The sequence below is a fragment of the Schistocerca cancellata genome, chromosome 1 (genome assembly GCF_023864275.1).
Source record: "Schistocerca cancellata isolate TAMUIC-IGC-003103 chromosome 1, iqSchCanc2.1, whole genome shotgun sequence".
In the NCBI taxonomy this organism is placed as follows: Eukaryota; Metazoa; Arthropoda; class Insecta; order Orthoptera; family Acrididae; genus Schistocerca; species Schistocerca cancellata.
This window is the reverse complement of record NC_064626.1, coordinates 348,755,629-348,777,752: the sequence shown is the minus strand read 5'-3', so window position 1 is coordinate 348,777,752 and position 22,124 is coordinate 348,755,629. Positions and strand designations below refer to the sequence as shown.

Sequence of the window (22,124 nt, the reverse complement as noted above, 5' to 3'; positions counted from 1 at the left end):
CTTCCTGTATCATTTAAAGTGTCTCTGTAAATGTTTTCTTCAGTTTAACGCAAAATGTAATGCAGACGTATTGCTCCTTTAACTCTGCGATCTCGAAATTTGCAAACTGTGTGACACAACATTCTACTTAATACAGCACTGAACAACAACTAACAGACATACAATAATGAAATTTCTGGCACTTACACGTTAAACAAAAGCATGTGCAGGGATGCCAACTGCACTTTGCTCTAACACACCACCGGCGCAAAATTATGAATGTTCCAGAACTCTTTGAACAGACTTTCTATATTCATACAGGCATATATACAGTCCTGGAAATGGAAAAAAGAACACATTGACACCGGTGTGTCAGACCCACCATACTTGCTCCGGACACTGCGAGAGGGCTGTACAAGCAATGATCACACGCACGGCACAGCGGACACACCAGGAACCGCGGTGTTGGCCGTCGAATGGCGCTAGCTGCGCAGCATTTGTGCACCGCCGCCGTCAGTGTCAGCCAGTTTGCCGTGGCATACGGAGCTCCATCGCAGTCTTTAACACTGGTAGCATGCCGCGACAGCGTGGACGTGAACCGTATGTGCAGTTGACGGACTTTGAGCGAGGGCGTATAGTGGGCATGAGGGAGGCCGGGTGGACATACCGCCGAATTGCTCAACACGTAGGGCGTGAGGTCTCCACAGTACATCGATGTTGTCGCCAGTAGTCGGCGGAAGGTGCACGTGCCCGTTGACCTGGAACCGGACTGCAGCGACGCACGGATGCACGCCAAGACCGTAGGATCCTACGCAGTGCCGTAAGGGACCGCACCGCCACTTCCCAGCAAATTATGGACACTGTTGCTCCTGGGGTATCGGCGAGGACCATTCGCAACCCTCTCCATGAAGCTGGGCTACGGTCCCGCACACCGTTAGGCCATCTTCCGCTCACGCCCCAACATCGTGCAGCCCGCCTCCAGTGGTGTCGCGACAGGCGTGAATGGAGGGACGAATGGAGACGTGTCGTCTTCAGCGATGAGAGTCGCTTCTGCCTTGGTGCCAATGATGGTCGTATGCGTGTTTGGCGCCGTGCAGGTGAGCGCCACAATCAGGACTGCATACGACCGAGGCACACAGGGCCAACACCCGGCATCATGGTGTGGGGAGCGATCTCCTACACTGGCCGTACACCACTGGTGATCGTCGAGGGGACACTGAATAGTGCACGGTACATCCAAACCGTCATCGAACCCATCGTTCTACCATTCCTAGACCGGCAAGGGAACTTGCTGTTCCAACAGGACAATGCACGTCCGCATGTATCCTGTGCCACCCAACGTGCTCTAGAAGGTGTAAGTCAACTACCCTGGCCAGCAAGATCTCCGGATCTGTCCCCCATTGAGCATGTTTGGGACTGGATGAAGCGTCGTCTCACACGGTCTGCACGTCCAGCACGAACGCTGGTCCAACTGAGGCGCCAGGTGGAAATGGCATGGCAAGCCGTTCCACATGACTACATCCAGCATCTCTACGATCGTCTCCATGGGAGAATAGCAGCCTGCATTGCTGCGAAAAGTGGATATACACTGTACTAGTTCCGACATTGTGCATGCTCTGTTGCCTGTGTCTATGTGCCTGTGGTTCTGTCAGTGTGATCATGTGATGTATCTGACCCCAGGAATGTGTCAATAAAGTTTCCCCTTCCTGGGACAATGAATTCACGGTGTTCTTATTTCAATTTCCAGGAGTGTAAATCATATAATCATATTATTATATGATTCATGGTGTGGGTTCCTGTAGTCATGTCCTAGTTCATGAACCACGGGCAACGTATGAGTGGCCAAGTAAGTGGTCCCGACAGTCGGGATACCAGTTACTTTGGAATAAGGCTGGGCATTTCGGACATATTCTGAGTCGTGGTCACCTTTGTGCTCATACGGCAAAGACTACCAAATCCACCGGTTAGTCCCTCAGCCATTAGGGGTAAAACCCAATGGGACTCGGGGCAAGTAAGGCTAGCAACCTGCTTCCCTGGTACTTTAAATATGATGCTGGCAACAATCAGAGCAAAATGCCTCGGACCTTTGGAGGTGACGGAGTCCCACCTCTAACTGACAAACCAGGGACTCCTAAGATACGACTTGGCAAACAAATGGTAACGAGATGGGGAGCTATTAATATCAATGGGGGCTACTCTGGGAAGAAGGTATAGCTGGCAGAGGCTGTAAGTAAGATGGGGCTGAACGTTTTAGCTGTTAGTGACATTCGGGTAAGGGGTGAGAAAGAAGAGGAAGTGGGAGAATACAAGGTCTACCTGTCAGGAGTCAAAGCAGGAATAGCACAATGGGGTGTAGGGCTTTACATCAGGAAAGAAATGGAACCCAGCGTAGTTGCAATAAGGTATGTAAACGAACGACTGATGTGGATAGATTTGACAGTGTCTAGCAAGAAAATTAGGATTGTGTCAGTATATTCGCATTGTGAAGGGACAGATCAAGATAAGATGGATGGTTTTTATGAGGCACTCAGTGATGTAGTTGTTAGAGTAAAGGACAAGGACAGTGTTCTGCTCATGAGTGATTTTAACGCCAGGATTGGAAATCGAACAGAAGAGTATGAAAAGGTTATGGGTAAATTTGGAGAGGATATGGAGGCCAACAGGAACGGGAAACAACTCTTGGATTTCTGTGCCAGTATGGGCTTAGTAATCACAAACTCCTTTTTTAAACATAAGAACATTCACCGGTATACTTGGGAAGGCAGGGGAACCAGATCTGTCATTGACTATATAGTAACAGATCAGGAATTCAGGAAGGCTGTGAGGGACACACGTGTATTCAGGGGATTCTTTGATGACACTGATCATTATTTAATCTGCAGTGAAATTGGGATTGTGAGGCCGAAAGTGCAGGTGGTCAGGTCCATATGTAGGAGGATAAGAGTGGAGAAACTTCAGGATAAGGAAATCAGGCACAAGTACATAACAGCGATCTCAGAAAGGTACCAGTTAGTTGAATGTAGTCAATTACAGTCATTGGAAAAGGAATGGACAAGGTACAGGGACACAGTACTAGAAGTGGCTAAAGAATGTCTTGGAACAGTAGTGTGTAAAAGTAGGATGAAGCAAACAGCTTGGTGGAATGATACAGTCAAGGCAGCCTGTAAAAGGAAAAAGAAGGCGTATCAAAAATGGCTACATACCAGAACCCAGGTAGACAGAGAAAGTTGTGTTGAAGAAAGAAACAAAGCCAAACAGATAATTGCAGCATCCAAGAAGAAATCGTGGGAAGACTTTGGAAACAGGTTGGAGACTATGGGTCAAGCTGCTGGAAAACCATCCTGGAGTGTAATTAGCAGTCTTCGAAAGGGAGGTAAGAAGGAAATGACAAGTATTTTGGACAGGTCAGGAAAATTGCTGGTGACTCCTGTGGATGCCTTGGGCAGATGGAGGGAATATTTTGAAGAGTTGCTCAGTAGGTGAAAATGCGATCAGTAATGTTTCAGATTTCGAGGTAGAATGGGATAGGAATGATGATGGAAATAGGATCACATTTGAGGAAGTGGAAAAAATGGTCAATAGATTGCAGTGCAATAAAGCGGCTGGGGTGGATGAAATTAAGTCGGAACTCATCAAATACAGTGGAATGTCAGGTCTTAAATGGCTACACAGGATAATTGAAATGGCCTGGGAGTCGGGACAGGTTCCATCAGACTGGACAAAAGCAGTAATCACACCAATCTTTAAACATGGAAACAGAAAAGATTGTAACAACTACAGAGGTATCTCTTTAATCAGCGTTGTGGGTAAAATCTTCGCAGGTATTGTTGAAAGGAAAGTGCGAGTATTAGTTGAGGACCAATTTGATGAAAATCAGTGTGGGTTTAGGCCTCTTAGAGGTTGTCAGGACCAGATCTTTAGCTTATGGCAAATAATGGAGAAGTGTTATGAGTGGAACAGGGAATTGTATCTATGCTTTATAGATCTGGAAAAGGCAGATGACCAGGTTCCTAGGAGGAAGTTATTGTCTGTTCTACAAGATTATGGAATAGGAGGCAAACTTTTGCAAGCAATTAAAGGTCTTTACATGGATAGTCAGGCAGCAGTTAGAGTTGACGGTAAATTGAGTTCATGGTTCAGAGTAGTTTCAGCGGTAAGACAAGGCTGCAACCTGTCTCCACTGTTGTTCATATTATTTATGGATCATATGTTGAAAACAATAGACTGGCTGGGTGAGATTAAGATATGTGAACACAAAATAAGCAGTCTTGCATATGTGGATGACTTAGTTGTGATGGCAGATTCGATTGAAAGTTTGCAAAGTAATATTTAAGAGCTAGATCAGAAATGTAAGGACTATGGTATGAAGATTAGCATCTCCAAAACGAAAGTATTGTCAGTGGGAAAGAAATATAAACGGATTGAGTGCCAAATAGGAGGAACAAAGTTAGAACAGGTGGACGCTTTCAAGTACTTAGGATGCATATTCTCACAGGACGGCAACACAGTGAAAGAACTGGAAGCGAGGTGTAGTAAAGTTAATGCAGTGAGCACTCAGCTACGATCTACTCTCTTCTGCAAGAAGGATGTCAGTACCAAGACTAAGTTATCTGTGCACCATTCAATCTTTCGACCAACTTTCTTGTATGGGAGCGAAAGCTGGGTGGATTCAGGTTACCTTATCAACAAGGTTGAGGTTACGGATATGAAAGTAGCTAGGATGATTGCAGGTACTAGTAGATGGGAACAATGGCAGGAAGGTGTCCACAATGAGGAAATCAAAGAAAAACTGGTAATGAACTCTATAGATGTAGCAGTTAGGGCGAACAGGCTTAGATGGTGGGGTCATGTTACACGCATGGGAGAAGCAAGGTTACCCAAGAGACTCATGGATACAGCATTAGAGGGTAGGAGGAGTCGGGGCAGACCGAGGAGAAGGTACCTGGTTTCGGTTAAGAATGATTTTGAAGTGATGGGTTTAACATCAGAAGAGGCACCAATGTTAGCACTGAATAGGGGATCATGGAGGAACTGTATAAGGGGGGCTATGCTCCAGACTGAACGCTGAAAGGCATAATCAGTCTTAGATAATGATGATGATGATGATGATGATGATGATGATGATCGAGCAGTACATGTAAGATGCTGCCGATGATGGGTGAATGCCCGAAATTAATCTGACGAAATATGCTGCCATCAAAAAGCAGCTTGCAAATACATAATTATTAAATATGACATATTTTCAAATCCTTCCTACAAGTTATGACAGTGACTTTTGTATTTGCATGGGCTTTCCAGTGCAGGAAGTTACTTCTGCTCTTGCAGTGTAACAGAATGAACTATTCTTACCAATAAATTTTCCAAGGTAAAGATTACAGGTACATAACTGTTACATAGTAACTGACTTCTGCCATGAGTAAGCATAGTTAAACTGATAAGCTAAGTTCAAACGATTCAAAGATTAGAATTTAAAGTGAACAACCATTTTGATACAATACTGGTTTTGCAATCCCAGTGAACTACTATTGAATCAATACAGTTGGGAAAACTATCACCTTGTAACTGCTTGATTGATCCTTTATATTCACCCTTTTTTGCATAAAAGCATCATCATGGTTTAATGAAAAATTTGCAAGTAATCAGTTTTGTAATTAAATGTTAATGGGCATATCCATCATTAATTTAGTACTTATACAGGAAACTCAGTTTTGCTGCTCCTATTTTTACTCTCTTTCTGTTCTAATCCTGTTTCCACAGAGAAAATCAACTTAACTTATTCGTATATACATGCCAGTTGTGATTGTTTTTATCTGAGAGGAGGTGCAATGTATTCATCATAATTTGATGTCTTCTGCTGTGGTAGTCCTGTTGTTGAATTATTTTATTAATGGCATGCTGCTGAGTGTCCAAGACTTTTTTATGCTTCAACAGTCTGCTATGTATTTTACCAGTCTAAACAGAGTAGGATTATCTCTGTGTGTCTAATCATTGTGTCTTTATTTCTATTGGGTTATAACTGTGTACCTGCAACACACACACACACACACACACACACACACACACACACACAAGCACAAGCATAACTCACCCACACGTGGCCACTGCCTCTGACCACAGAGACCAGACACCTGGTCCTCGGTCCTGCCTCAGTGGCCACAGACTGTGGTCACCTGTGTATGAGTTGTGCTTGTGTGTCTGTGTATGTGTTATCTGCTTTAGAAGAAGGCCTTTTGGCTGGAAGCTCACATATTTAGGAGTCTTTTTGTTGTGCCGTGACTCAATATCTCCTCTGTATGGTGAGTATCCTTTTCAAAAAATTGTCGTTATTCCATCCTGGATTTTCCATTGTTTGATTCCACAGATCCAGTTAATATTAATTAAATTGTGTAAATAATCCATGAAAAGGCATTTTTTTCTTTTATTAGACAAAATCAGTATTCTTTTTATTGTTAATGATATGAGTAAAGGCAATAAGCAACAACAAAGTATGTGCAGTGAGTAGCAACATAAAAACAAAGTTGAACACTGTGGCTTGACTTTTGAACATGTGCAGTGCACAAATATAGCACACCCACACTGTGCACATCAATACCCTCTACGTTCCTATTCACTCCTCCCTCCACTCTGTTCCTTCTCCTCCTCCTCTCTTTCCCTCCTACTCTCTCCCTATTGCTGTCCCCCCTTCTCCATCTTTCCTCCACCTCTACCACCCCCCGCCCCCGCAACACACACATAGACGAACGAACATGCGCGCATGCAAGAGCGCGCCCCCCCCCACACACACACACACACGCACACACACACACACACACACACACACACACACACACACACACACAGAGAGAGAGGGGGGGGGGGGGAGGTGGGAGACCTATTTTCATTCAACACTGTGAAAAGACTTGTATTAATTGGTATGAGCTGTTGTCTTGTACTGCCTTGATAAACATGGAATAAAAGAAGGACAAGAACAGAAAAATGGAGGGGAGTGAGGGATAGCAAAGAGAACATAGACGTCTTGCCAGTAGTGCAGGTGTGGGTAGTTGCAGCTGTTTAAAAGCTTAGCTACACTGTTTGGATTCGTGTTTATGTTGATATCTATTTCTCAACATTTTCTCCATATGATGAGGGTTTGTCTTTGTTCAAACCAGTATCCGTATTCTTCTTAGGATTTTCAGTTATTGCATGTATATTGTTAATGCTTCTTGTGAGAAGGTTTTACAGTGGCAAACTGTAGAGGGAAAGCTATTGTTACTAACCCTTTTTAATGTACGATTAGGAAGACATTTGCATGTGAAGAAAACTTTATCTTCGTACATTAAAAAAATAACTTTTTTTACCATACGATAAGATTTATAAATATTGGTGATGTTCTCTTATGGTTTTTCATAGTTGGTGAAATACCTATTTTTACTATATGATAAAATTTGTAAATATTGGTACAGTCCACTGCTGGTTTTTCACAGTTGGTGAAATACATCCATGTTCAGACACAAAACTGCCTATCACTTCTACTCATATTATTTAGTATTGTTGTGGACCACCTAACAACCATCATTAAAACTTCTAGGTACACTTATTCAATGCAGGGTCATCAGACTACTGGCCTGAGACGAACCTGCCAAATGTCAGTTGTTAACAGGGTGAGAAGTATGTGCAGATTTCTGCTTGATTAATGATTATTTTATTCCTCCTAATGTTTGTTTTCCTGTATGTTGATGCACACATGCTTTCCCAGTGAAATATTTCTGTGTGTTCCTCATTTTAATGCTGAACCTCAAAATATGTCCTGAATGTAAACTGATATGTTGCTTACAGCATGGTGTGTGTGTGTGTATCTTGTTTTTCACAACTGTGTTTTTGTTTCCTTTTCTGTCACAGACTGATGCAATCCATTCCCAATCATGTCATTCTGGACAGCTAACACAAATACATAGTAATGAATTACAGTTCCTTATTTTTCCTAAAAATGTAGTGGATCCACACTACTCTTTTATTACCAGATGATTTTTTTTTTTAATTTAATGACTGATATTCAGCTGAAATATGTTATTGTGTAGTTCAAGATGTTGTTTCTTTGGATCAATTTTTGCATTTCGAACTATCAACAGCATAAACTTGTTTCTATGTTACTTCTTAAAGTTCATGAAATGTAGACACTGGATCCACTACAATATCTTGCACTGTTGCATCATATCCATTCCCTTGGACTTCATCCTGGCTGACATTTGAAAGCATGAGCTACATATATCTGGGTGTGTGTAATATGCTATTTGAAATGTTTGAGTTGTTTTTGGCTAGTTTGTCACTTGTTTGCATATGCATGATTTCATGCTGTGGCGCAAATGAGAAACATTATGAAAGTGAAGAAAACAGTTAGGTGTGAGAAGGGGACAGAAGGGTGCAGACAGAAGGAAAACAAATAAAAATGAAAAAGTATCTGTTGTTCTTACTGTCTTGTTGGTGGGCTAATCTTATTAATGCTGGAGAGCAGTTCAAATACTCATGTGTCTCAACATAATTCAGTGTTTCATAAAATACATTGCTTTCATACTAGGATTAAATATCATGTATAATAACACTCTGTGGAACCATTGTGTTATAAATTTTCTTTGTTATCAGTTTCAAAAACCAAGAGTAGACAAAAATGAAATAATTTTGTGATCTCTCAATTTTTTTTGGCACACATAATTAAAGGTGCACTTCCAGGTATTCTGCATTTACATCTGCATGACTACTCTGCAGTTCACATTTAAGTGCTTGGCAGAGGGTTCTTAGAATCACTTTCAGACCATTTCTCGACCATATCACTCTCAAACCCCACATGGGGAAAATGAATGTCTAAATCCATCCATGCAAGCTCTGCTTTCTCTTATTTTATCACTATGGTCATTTCTTCCTGTGTAATATGAGTCAGAAAAATATTTTGGCATTTTTAGGATGAAGTTGGTGAACAAAATTTTGTGCAGAGATCTCGCCGCAGTGAAACTCTCTTGTCATGTCCGTGATGCTCTGTCCCCTATTTCATAATAACGCAAAACAAGCTGCCCTTCTTTGAACTTTTTCAGTGTCTTTCGTCAATTCTATCGGGCAAGAACCACATACTGCACAGCTATATTCCAGAAGAGGATGGGCAAATATAGTGTTGGCAGCCTCTTCACTAGATTTGTTGCATCTTCTAACTGTTCTGCCAATAAAAGGCAGTTGTTGATTCCTCTTCCCCTTAACATTTTCTGTGTGATGGTTCCAATAAAAGTTGTTTGTAAGTGTAATCCACAGTTATTTAGGTGCATTGAATACCTTTAAATTTGTGTGATTTACAGGGTAACCAAAATTTAAAAGAATTATTTTAGTAAGCATGTGGAGGACCTCACACATTTTATTGTTCTAGGCCAATTGCCACTTTTTGCACCATTTAGATATCAGTTTGTTATCATATTGATATTCTGATGAGTTTACTAGGTAGTAAATGACAGCATCATCTGCAGACAATCTAAGAGGGCTTCTCGATCATCTCCTAAATTGTTTGAATAGATTAAAAACAGCAGCGGGACTATAAGACTTCCTTGGGGGACCCCAGCCATCACTTCTGTTTCACTCTTACTATGAATTGGGACCTTTCTGAAAGGAAATCATGAATACAATCGCACAAGTGAGGAAATACTCCATAGGAACACAATTTGATCAGAATACGCATGTGAAGAATGGTATCAAAATACTTCTGGAAATCTATAAGTATGGAATCTACTTGAGATTTCCTATTGATTGCACTCATTACTTCTTCCAAGGTTCTCAAGTGTACTGCTGGATAAAAGTGTTGAATGTCCCCAATATTTCAGCAAATAACTTTTCTGCTGTAGAAGCACCTGGAAAGCCTCAGATCACATACTCATTACTTTGTGTGAACAAAAAAAGCCAGTTGCATTTCACAAGAATGATATTTTCTATCTCCATGTTTGCTGTGTGGCAAGATCGTTTACTTCAAGGTATTTCGTAATGTTTAAGCACAGTATGTATTCCAAAACTCTACTGCAAACTGATGTCAGTGATATGGGTCTATAATTCAATGGACTAATTCTGCTTTCTTTCTTGTCTATTGGTGTGACTTCTGCAATCTCCCAGTCTTTAGATACAAATCTGCCCTCAAGTGATTGGTTAATATGATTGCTAAGTATGGAGTTATTGTAACAGCATCCTCTGAAAGGAACCTGACTGATTTACAAACTATACTGAGGGCCTTTATTAAGGGATTTATGCTGCTTTGCTAAATCAATTACTCGTGTTGACAGCTGTTCTTGGTTCAAATTCTGGAATATTTACTGCATCTTCTTTGGTGAAGAAATTTCAGTAAGTCGTGTTCAGTAACTTCCTTTTAGTTGCATTTTTGCCAATAACATTACGACTGATATGTTCAGAGAAGGTATTGATTGTGTCTTGTCACTGGTATATTTCACATACGATTAGAATCTCTTTGGATTTTCCACCAGATTTTGAGACAGAGTTTCATTGTGGAAACCATTAAAAGCATCTCACATTGAAATTGATGCTTTATTTTTAGCTTAAAACATTTCTACTTTTGGAGATTTTTCTTTCCCTTAAATCTGGCATGTTTTATTTGCTCTTTCTTCAACAGTGTCCTGACCTGTTTTGTGTACTGTGGGGGATCTGTTCCATCTCATATTAATTTACTTGGTATAACTCTTTCAATCAACATCGATACTTTCTCGCTGAATTTGAGCCACATTTGGCCAGAGCTCACATAATTAATTTGGTAGGAGTGGAGTCTGTCCCTTGGAAAGGCAACAAGAAAAATTTTATGGGCTTTCTTAAATGAATATATTTTACATTTATTTTTGATGTGATCCATCAGGTTTTCTCTGCGTGATTAATAAATATTGTGCTTTCAGGTATTCAGCTGAGTTTTGAAAAATGGAACCAGCTAGACTGAACACCCAAAAGAAAACTATTGTTTTTGATATATTTGGATTTTATGGTATTCAGTCATGCTGCAATGACCTTGTGGTCGCTAATCCTTATATCCATCACAGCACTCAGGACCATTTTAGGCTAAGCATTCTAGTTTAGCAGAACCGTTTACACTTTGTGTGGGCTCCTTAGCTAATTGCTCAAAATAGTTTTCAGAGAAAGCATTTAGTACAAGTTCAGACGATGTTTTGTGCCCACCACCTGCTTTAAACATGTATTTTTGCAAACATATCAAGGGTAGATTGAATCCACATCCACTATAATTTTATGAGTTGGGTGCCTATTTGTGGGGCAGCGGGGAGGGGGGGGGGGGGGGGGGGGGGGACCCGCAGTTTCCCTTGAACCCTTCAGCAACCATATCATTGAGTCCAGGGATCGTTAAATGGAATTAATTGTCAAGTGTAACCTCCACCCTTACTAAATCATAGTGACTATCTACTTCAATCAAACTACAAGATAAACTGCTTCTCATAGCAAAAAACTCACCACCACCAACTGAATTTATTCTGTTCTTTCTGACACTGTCAGGTTCTATGTAAAAACTTCAGCTTAATTAATCTCCATGTGTTTCCTAGATCTGCCGTTGTCCTGTGTGTTACCTGCTCCCTTCGAACCCCTGTTTGTACTTTTCTGATTCCCTGTAATCTAAAAAAGCTGTCCACTCAACTCAGGTCCCATTACCTGTGTAACCACTTCTTTTGTGTAATGGACACCATACCTATTAAGCAGATCCCTACTCTTCTGCACCCTATGGCAAAAGTTAAGAAATATACAGCCTACATTGCTTTTCACAATATATATAAATGACCTAGTAGATAGTGTCGGAAGTTCCATGCGGCTTTTCGCAGATGATGCTGTAGTATACAGAGAAGTTGCAGCATTAGAAAATTGTAGCGAAATGCAGGAAGATCTGCAGCAGATAGGCACTTGGTGCAGGGAGTGGCAACTGACCCTTAACATAGACAAATGTAATGTATTGCGAATACATAGAAAGAAGGATCCTTTATTGTATGATTATATGATAGCGGAACAAACACTGGTAGCAGTTACTTCTGTAAAATATCTGGGAGTATGCGTGCGGAACGATTTGAAGTGGAATGATCATATAAAATTAATTGTTGGTAAGGCGGGTACCAGGTTGAGATTCATTGGGAGAGTCCTTAGAAAATGTAGTCCATCAACAAAGGAGGTGGCTTACAAAACACTCGTTCGACCTATACTTGAGTATTGCTCATCAGTGTGGGATCCGTACCAGATCGGGTTGACGGAGGAGATAGAGAAGATCCAAAGAAGAGCGGCGCGTTTCGTCACAGGGTTATTTGGTAACCGTGATAGCGTTACGGAGATGTTTAACAAACTCAAGTGGCAGACTCTGCAAGAGAGGCGCTCTGCATCGCGGTGTAGCTTGCTCGCCAGGTTTCGAGAGGGTGCGTTTCTGGATGAGGTATCGAATATATTGCTTCCCCCTACTTATACCTCCCGAGGAGATCACGAATGTAAAATTAGAGAGATTAGAGCGCGCACAGAGGCTTTCAGACAGTCGTTCTTCCCGCGAACCATACGCGACTGGAACAGGAAAGGGAGGTAATGACAGTGGCACGTAAAGTGCCCTCCGCCAAACACCGTTGGGTGGCTTGCGGAGTATAAATGTAGATGTAGATGTAGATGTAGATGTAGAACTGTCTGAGCTACAGATTCAAACCCTCCACTTAGCTCTATACCAGTGATCCACATTTGGTCCTCTCAATGATGCTACAGATGGTGAGCTTCACCTTCGTCTTGCAAGCAACACTGCCTGTGTAAAGTGATCCAGAAGCAACACACATCAGGAATACTGACATAAGCCACCACCTTCAGTTGGTTGCACCCCGTGCTCCTCATGGTCTCAGGAGAGACCAATTACACATCTAGCACGAAACACTCCTCTTCTCCTGGTGTGTGTACTGAGTTCCCACTGAATTTCTTTCCTTATTGGTAACCATACACCTTCGGAACTACAGCATGTGCATAACATTGAAGCCCCAACTACCAATAATCCCACACTCTGTGAATGCTCAGACTTTGTAGGGGAAGAGACTTCCTCGGAAACAGGAGAAGCAACTGCAACTGGCTGAGGATATTTATCAGCCACAGTTACTGCCTGAAACTTGTTTGTCAAACAAACCAGGAGGGCTTTTTGATTGGACCCCATAAAGTCTTCTGTTACCTGTCATACCTTGAAATGAAATGACCCTGCATTTGACCACAGGTGAGGCATCAACCTCAATGTGGACTGTAACCAGGCTGATGACAATAGTTGACTGTTCGGAAAATGTGTGGGACCTATTGGACGTCCCTTGGATACTCATGTCTGGCTCCCCTCAGTGGTGCCCATTGGCAGCAGCCTCAAATCTGCTTGACTGAAGCCAGCATCGTCTACAGCTGTAAACCAAGAGTCTCCAACCTAGCTTGCATCCAAATGCAGCATTCACACGAAATCACTAAATAATTAACTAACTTCTACTTGGAAGCTCATAATATAATACCCAAATAAATTATCTATTTAACTGGTGCTTTATAAATATTAGCTGCCACCAAACTGGCATTATTGCTTCTGTTTTATGCCCAATATTAGGACAACTGATCCCCTCGTCTTACTAAGGTGCTATGAGTTATGCTACTGAACTACTGTTGGTCTTGCACTACTATTGATAGATGAGTTTTACCCTCAACTCCCATTACAGCCATTTAGCTCTCTTGTTTTTCAAAACCGGCACTGATATTCTGTGAAGCACACACTCTTCACCACTTCCCAACTCAGGTGGGTGTGGCCAGTGAGATCTTACTGAAATAATTGCTGGACCACAAGCCGTATTTAAATAGACACCTGTATCCCTAGTCGTTAGGTTTTCCAACATATTTATTTCAATAGACTCCTTAATTATGCTGTCCAGAAACCTGACATTTTCACCATGATACTGATGTTGTCGTATTTCATTTCATGATTATATTTGAGGCAGTGCTTTGCGACAACTGATTACTTCGTTCTTTTAGTCGGGTTTGTCGCTGATGTTCCTTGCACCTGTCTTCGACTGTTCTAATGGTCTGCCCATGTGAGACTCCCACATTTGCATGGAATGCGGTACACATCTGGCTTTCAGAGGCCTACATTATCTTTAAAATTACAAAGAGAGCTTTTATTTCAGTACACAGGAATAAAATACAATGGATACCATGTTTCCATATGAGCCAACCAATCTTCCTGGGTAGTGGACCAGTTTAAGGTAGATAACTGATTCTTGTCTTCTTTTCCTGCGTCTTAGTCTCAGCCACTTTTCTAGGTGTTCTTAATTTTGACTTCAAAATCAGCTCAATTTGATGACGTGAATACCCATTCCATTGAAACACTATTTGCAGGTGTTGTAATTCTTTGTGAATCTCTCCCTGTCTGTAAGTCTGCAGATCAAACTCTTTAGCATCAGATTCCTTTATGATGGATGATGATGGCCCAAAACATACAGAGAGAGATCAGTGTGTGTGGGATTCCAGTATACTCTGTGTTTCAGAGATCCATCTGGTGATTTCATAACTAACACATTGAGGATAGGTAGCTGGCTCTCTTTTTCCAGTTTCATCATGAATTTTGTGTTTGGATGGATAGAGTTTAAATGCTCCATGAACTCTTCAAATTTTTCTGTTCTATACAGATCTCTGGGACAACCTGTTATGGAAATAATACACACATTGAACTCTGTCTGCATATCGTGGGTCACCACCACCATCACAAAAGAATTCAGTGCTAAAGAGGAGTATTAAGAAATGGTAGAAGAGTGCTTGTTTTTACAGTGAGCAACTGTAGTATCCTCCATTGCCATTAGTGTTTGGTTTTTCAGTTTCTATGGCTTCTGCATGCAACATAAGAGCATTAAAATGGACTTGTAATGAAACAATCTGTTTGCCACTTAAGGTTTCTTCATCTGTGCATTTATTTATTTATTTTTTAATCCAATCCTTACTGATGAACGCAGTCAGATAGTGGTTAATCGTGTGGAAACATCTTTTACAGCCTATCAGTCAACAGAGAAGCAGGAGAAAGCCATAATGTTTTTATCCAGACCTGATATATGCTTAGATTCTGTTATTAATAGCAACAACTTGTAGATTCTATATGTTATAAGTTTGTAGGCAAGTCTGTTTCAATGAATAAAGTTTCACATTTAGGAAGTACTATTTCTAGTACAGTGACTAAATAATATGCAGTACTCCTATGTTGGGAAATATGGGTTCTTCAGAGTAGGAGAGTGCAAATAGTTTGGAGTGACTGAGATTTTTGGGAGTGGTAGCGAAGGATGGCAAGTCACTCAAGCCATGTTAAGAGGAACACATCCTGTCTGAAGTGGGAATGAGAAAGGTGGCGGGAAGTAGTTAGAAGTCAAAAAATAGTACTTCAGTAAGAAGTGTGTCATATTCAGTTTAAATGTAATAGAAGGAAGAGATAGTATGGGGAGTAAAGATGAAAAGTGGAGAAATTAAACAAGTAAGGTGTAATAGATTGAAGAAGGAGGATGGTAATACCTAAACATTTTTTAAAAAGTGGAATAATATCGTAAAGTGGAAAACAAAAAATAAAAAGTAACACCAGTGGAGATACAAAACGAAAGAGGATAGGCTGACATAAGATGAGTGTGGAGGGCTTCGGTTCAGTGGAGTTAAGAAAAGCTGGTGCCATGTAGAAAGATCCAAGTAGACCTTGTGGTGTGGCAGGCACTTAAGTCTTGTGAGCTGTGCTGCAGAACATAATCAGCAGCTAGGTGGTGGATATTCCATAAAAATTAAAAAAATAAAAACAGTTTATACATTTCTGTTCACACTTTCTGTTATTTAGTGGTGCTCATTCATACATAGAAAGCTGTGCAATGAATATTTCAGTTGGTAAAAGCCAAGAGTTGATACAAATGGAACTCTCCCTCTAATGTTGTATATCTTAGCAGATGTGTGGCTGGATTAGGTAGTAGTAGATGAAGGCATGAGGCAGATTTTACAACATGAATATCTGAGAGTGTAGAAACTTCAGGGAAGTGGTCTGAAAATCTCATATAATTCAGCAAACATGTAGGGAATGTTAGCAAGATTATGGGATCTAATGCTGGGTGGTATCAGGAGAAAATTTAGGACGGACAATCTCGTTTCAGGACTTGCCTTGAGAATGCTGTAGCTCTTGCTCAGTGATCTGTTAAAGTCACAAGGCCTGGATGGTAATGGGTAGTGAAGGAGTTGGTTTCAAATTGTTTTTGAAAATAGAAACCCCACTGCCAGGATGTGTAAGGTAAGGAGATTATTAATATGATTTCATTTTGGATGGTCAATATTATAGTTAGTTGTAAGTTTGGGGAGGTTATCAATCTGCGTGGAGCGAATTCATTTTCCATAGATACTTAACCGAGAGGAAAAGAAACATTTGCTGTGGGTGTGGCAGTGTTCAGAGTGGAAAATTGTTGCTTATACAGCCATGGAGCCTTTTCACTACAGATGTGTTGTGTAAATGTTCTCGGTGCATGTGTCACATTAATTCTCTATGAAACTCCAAGCAAAGAAACATTTTTCTTCTTTGATTGTCAACTGCTTTCGTGATGAAGACAATGTAAGACATCATGAAAATCTTGAATTTTGATAGAGAATTGACACTAGAAGTGCACCAAGAATAGTTTATGTGATATTGGTGCTTCTTGCTTGGTTTTAATTAGGCAGAAGTATGAATATGAGCTGTACTGAGTTTGAGGCCAATGTCAGGGAGGTAGTTTGGTATCTGGAAAATAACCCAGTACATTTCAACTGAGAGAGAGAGCCTAACTCTTGCAGGAAGTGAAGCTGTTAGTCTACATTGTGAGTCCAGACCAAAAAGATATGTGGGCTAATCAAGAAGTCATTGCCCATTATTTTTTAGCCGTATTATGGTTGTAAATGCAAAGTCAACATATCTGTTTCCAATGGTGGACCATTCTTGGACCAACGAGCCTTATTGGCTGGTAGCTCCATAGCACCGTGCTGCTGTCAGATGTTGAAGATAACAGTTTTACTTCACTCATCCATGACTTATGAGCAATGAAGTTTGATTAGCTTTCCCAGGAGCAAGGGACAAACACCCATAGAAATCCACAGGCAAATGTAGCACACATATGGGGGAAAATGTCTCGCTTTGAGAAGTGTGAGGCGGTGGTGTTGTGATTTCATAAAAGGCTGTGAAGACTTACATGATAATGAGCATTTTGAGAAGTCTTGTATGTCACTGACAGATGAAAACATTTCCCACATAGACGCAATGGTGGGAGCAAATTGGTGTATGTACCTCAGGGGCACTTCCTGGGCGCTCGATATTTCATCTGGGAGTGTTTATGACATCGTTCATGGGTCCTTAGGGTACCAGGAGCTTGCAGTCAGTGGGTGTTAAAGAATTTGGATGATGTGATGAAAGGCAAGCAAAAGGGCGCTTCATTGAATCAACTGCTGCAGTATGACGAGGGAGGTGACAGTTCTCTGGACTGTATTGTTACAGGTGATGAGACGTGAATACTGCATTTGACACCAAAATCAAAGCAGAGAGCATCCTGTGGAAACATCTGGGTTCACCTGTAACAAGAAAATTCTGTTCAGTACCCTCTGTTGGGAAAATGATGCTAATGGTCCTGTGGGATTGCATGTACTTCTTGTGGTGGACTTCATGCCACTAGGTGCAACCATCAATGCAAACAGTTATCGTTCCACACTGTCACATCTGTGGACTGCCATCAGGAAGAAGTGCTGAGGGATTCTTGATGTGGACAGCATGATTATCCTCCACGACAATGTGAGCCCACATGCGGCAATCAGAACTGCCGATAAAGAATGTTTTTCCACTTAATCCACAAAGAATGGCACAGCACAGGGCCTGTAGTCGTTTCCATAGCTGTCCAACTTACTTGTTTGTAGGCCTAGTTTTCAAATTTGAAGAAGTTATGATCAAGGACTAAGTTGCCTTATGTAACAATGTACAGGGTTTTGAACAACTTTCAATTAGACATTGAGTAAAATTGTGTTTGAGAACAAAGGAGGCAGGTGCGCGTAGTTTGTGAAGGGTGCAAATAAATTTTAGCTCCTCCAGAAAGAGGTAGTGATTCTGTAGGATGGGAGGGTACCAGTGGTAGGTTGGAGGTATCATCTACCTATATGCTAGATACTGAGCTGTGATCACAAAACACAGAATTTTGATCTGTTCAAGTCTACCAATTACATTTAAAATTACTCTGAAAACTAAGATATGTCAAATATACCTAAACCCAAACTCATAAACTGTCTAGAGGACAGTGTAACATAAGACCTCAAGTGCCCCTACTGACCAGGAACACCTAAATCAAAAGAAACATGCAAAGGGAAAACATTTATTTGACGTAAGAATGTCATTTTCAAAAAAGTATCCACCAAGGTTGCTTTATACAGGGTGGTGCAGAAAGAATGTGTGGATTTCAAACTTGTGTAATTGGCTCTATTTTGATCACATACAAAATTTACTCACATCACTACAACTAGTAATGTATACAATTTATGAATTATCATGTTTCTTGAAGTCTTCGTAAGTACACGCTATAACTCCTCTATCCAAGTTCGCCATCACTTTCGTCAACATGTCATGTAAACATCAGCAATTTCGTAACATATTGCAACTTTCAGGTCATTGAGTGTACGAGGTTTGTTGCAATAGACTTTACTTTTTAGATAATCCTATAAGAAGATGACACAAATCGACAATTGTGCTGGCCAGTAGACGTCACATTGGGGAAACATTTCTCAAACAATTGCGATGGAATCATTAGCTGTGTGGACTGTGGCTCCTTCTACCATGTTCATCCCCAAAGCGTCAAGTTTGGCCACACGAAATTCGAAATCGCGTAGCATTGCAACATAACATGCAGCATTCACTGTTACATGAACATCACCTTCTTCAAAAAAGTAAGCCCACTGATTCCCATTTTGGACACTCCCCACCACACTTGTCACTTTTGCACTGTGCAGTAGTTTTTGATGCACTTCTTGTGGATTGTCTGCTGCCCAACACTGACAGTTTTGTTTGTTTACGTAACTGTCTAAATGAAAGTGCCCTTCATTGCTCATCATCAACATGTCATCAGCAGCAAGAACATCAAGCATTCTCCCACAAAATTACCTCTGTTCATCATTATCATGGCCGTGAATCGTCTGTATGATTGTAATTTTGTAAGGATGAAAATGTAACTCATCCACTGTAATGAATGACAAGACAAGCCCAGAGTTGGGGTACACCACATAGTGGAGTGGTGAGGACTTTGAAGAACAGATGTTCTTAATCCATCAACATTTTTCTGCGTTCACACTGTGTGCGAATGACCAGGCAACATCTAATTCATGAATGACCCAGTTGTGAGGAAAAAGAAGCAACCGAATGCAGTATTGTCTTGCAATCAAATAACGAACAATTTCTGAAACATTGATGTATGCACATTAAATCCATTCAACTGTGATCACAGAGTCATTACTTTTGAAGAAATGTTCAACAGTGAAAATGTGATGATGCACAGTCCACTGTTCCTTTGCAATTGAAACTGGACACACTAACTCACAAAACAACAGACACCCATCCCGCCATTCCACTCCCATCATCAATACTATGCAAGTTAAATCCATACGTTCTTTTTGCACCAATCTGTATGTGTCATATACAGAGTATTTCAGTGGGAATAGTTAATATTTTAAGAGGTGGTAGTATGAATTACTTTGAACAATACATTCCATAGTACTAGTGTTGACTTTTTATGGGTTACGGAGATGAGTTTTCATTTCACATGTGTGCTCCAGTTGCTATTGATTGTCATTTTTGTCTTGTGCTTCAAGTTGTGAAGTTGTGTTCGAGTTTACATTATTAAATTTTTCAACTATTATTTTGATTTGTTGGCTAACTCTGTTGTATCATTTAAGCATACTGCGCATACTTATAAATTCTGGGTATGCCAATATGGTGTTTGTGTGCAGTGGAAACACTGATCACTGATGCTAATAATAGAGAATATGGTAGCCAATTTTCTAACTGCAGAATACTAGATTCAGGGGTGTTTACTAATTTTTTTCACTAAACTACATAAGACCATTGCGGTGCCCAGCAGTCATATTTCATCTCAATGTGGAAATGAACAGAGATTGGATGAAGTACAAGACATTATTCAGTTGCTAGAATTAGTCCTTAAAGAAGCAGAGTTCCTATGCACATCTGTGTTCCATGTACAAGAATATGGTAGACGTTACATATGTACAGCATTTACATTTTATCATTTAGAATGGATAGAGCTTGGAGAAGGAGAAGGTAGGCAACTGCTATTTTGTTCTTAGTTAATTGCAAATGGCTAACTAACCCCAATAACACTGTTTATTGATGAAACCATTTACACTCCTGATGGTATCAATGACACTCATAACTCACATTTGTGGTCAGTGAAAAGCCACATGCCTTTTGACTACATATTTTCAAGTATGCTGCTCTGTAAATTCATGATGTGATATGATGGACAGTTAGGTGATTGGGGCTGTTGTGTTGCCACATCATCTTACAGTGCTCCTTTATTCAAACTTTCTTAAATGACCAGCAAAAATTGAACACATGCTATACAAGGTAAACATTAATAAAACTGACAAACCAGGCACAGATTCCAACTGTAAACGGAGGGAAAAAAAAGGTGCTATGAACATATGTCCAGAAATGCATTGTAGCCATGGTAGATGGCAATGACAAATGAAAGTTCCTCTGACCACGTGCGGTGTGTTCCTTGTGTGTTGCAGGCTCTGTGGATGATGCAGCGTATGGTAAGCAGCAGAATGATCAGCTATTCATGTTGAAATGAGCTGAGATGGCGTTCGTATAGGGCCAAGCAGTTGGAAATAGTCTAGAGACAGAACCCAGTCCTCCAAGTCTGGTGTTCACACAGTCCGCTGCCTCCTTGCACAATCATTTGTATGAAAGGAGCCATGACACACAAACAACAAAAAAGGGCTTGAAATGTTGTGTGATGCAGTTGGTATCTGAGGGTACTTGTTTTGGTATAGCCGTGCTGCCTCTCTACCGTTTCCATCTGTTTGGCTATATACAGGCAGCATTTCAGCTTGTACCCGACATGAAAACTGGACCATACTTCTGCTTATAGTACACTGTGTCAATCACACAGTCTGCTACACTCATGGAACACACCACATATGGTCAGAGGAACTTTCTTTCATCAGCATCATCTACCGTGGAAACAATGCATTTCTGGACACATGTTCATATTATCTTTTTCCTTCATTTCCAGCCAGTAATCCATTCCTGCAGTTTGTCAGTTTTATTAATGTTCACCAGGTATAGAATGTTTTATTCAAATTATTCAATAATACCACCTCCTAAAATATTTAGGCCTATTGTTTTCCTGGAAACATCCTATATACAGCACTGAAAATGACATTCCTGCAAGCTAAAATGTTTTCATCTCTCTCTGAGTGAGGACAAGGAAACTAACCTTGAATAGAACAGAACTTTGTCACTGAAGATAACCTCCTATGTACAGTAGCCACTGCTCTGGTTAACATTTTCTTAGAGACAGAATTAAATATACCGAGTGAACTTAACTCAGCCACAAAACAGTTTAATTGCAGCTGCATTGTAAATGAGTCATTAAATCACCTTCACATTCTAATCTATGACCTAAGCAGTGAACTCAACTAATGGCAGAATAAGACTGACCAGATGCTGAACTTCAGAGGGAGAGTGAAAAAAGACACCTAGGAGTGGGTTTGCAAATGTGAATGTCTTCTGAATTAAACAACACTTATTTGTATAACTTGCTGCTGAAACTCCCCAAAATCTAGACTACATACACCATAGAAAATGTATTCTACTAGCAACAAATGGGTGTACAGCAACAGGAGCTGTAGTCTTCCATAGTAGACCACTATCATTTATTTATGTTAATCAGCCACATGACTATGACTAAGTCCAAGCAGTTGTAACATTGAGACAGATATATAGATTCAATAGCTTGTTTACAGTTGCTCTGTATGCAGTGCCCCATGAAAAACTACAGATAGCCTTTTGAGATTATTTTAAGGGTACTGGACCTTTCACCCGCATGAGAGATGTTGATATATGATAT

General features: G+C 40.7%; 1 protein-coding gene across 4 annotated transcripts in view; it reads left to right on the top strand.

The window, feature by feature from the left end:
* The window catches only part of LOC126173769 (probable E3 ubiquitin-protein ligase MGRN1), a 190,727-nt gene that overhangs the window by 120,606 nt on the left and 47,997 nt on the right, over positions 1-22,124 (top strand). The window contains exon 13 of one of the 4 annotated variants that reach the window (XM_049920983.1): positions 7,547-7,626. The exons of 2 other annotated variants lie outside the window; for them this stretch is intronic. In XM_049920983.1, the coding sequence (XP_049776940.1) occupies positions 7,547-7,615 (69 nt within the window). In that variant the 3' untranslated portion in view covers positions 7,616-7,626. The remainder of the gene's footprint in view (positions 1-7,546; positions 7,627-22,124) is intronic. One more of the 4 variants, XM_049920984.1, reaches the window with a different exon arrangement.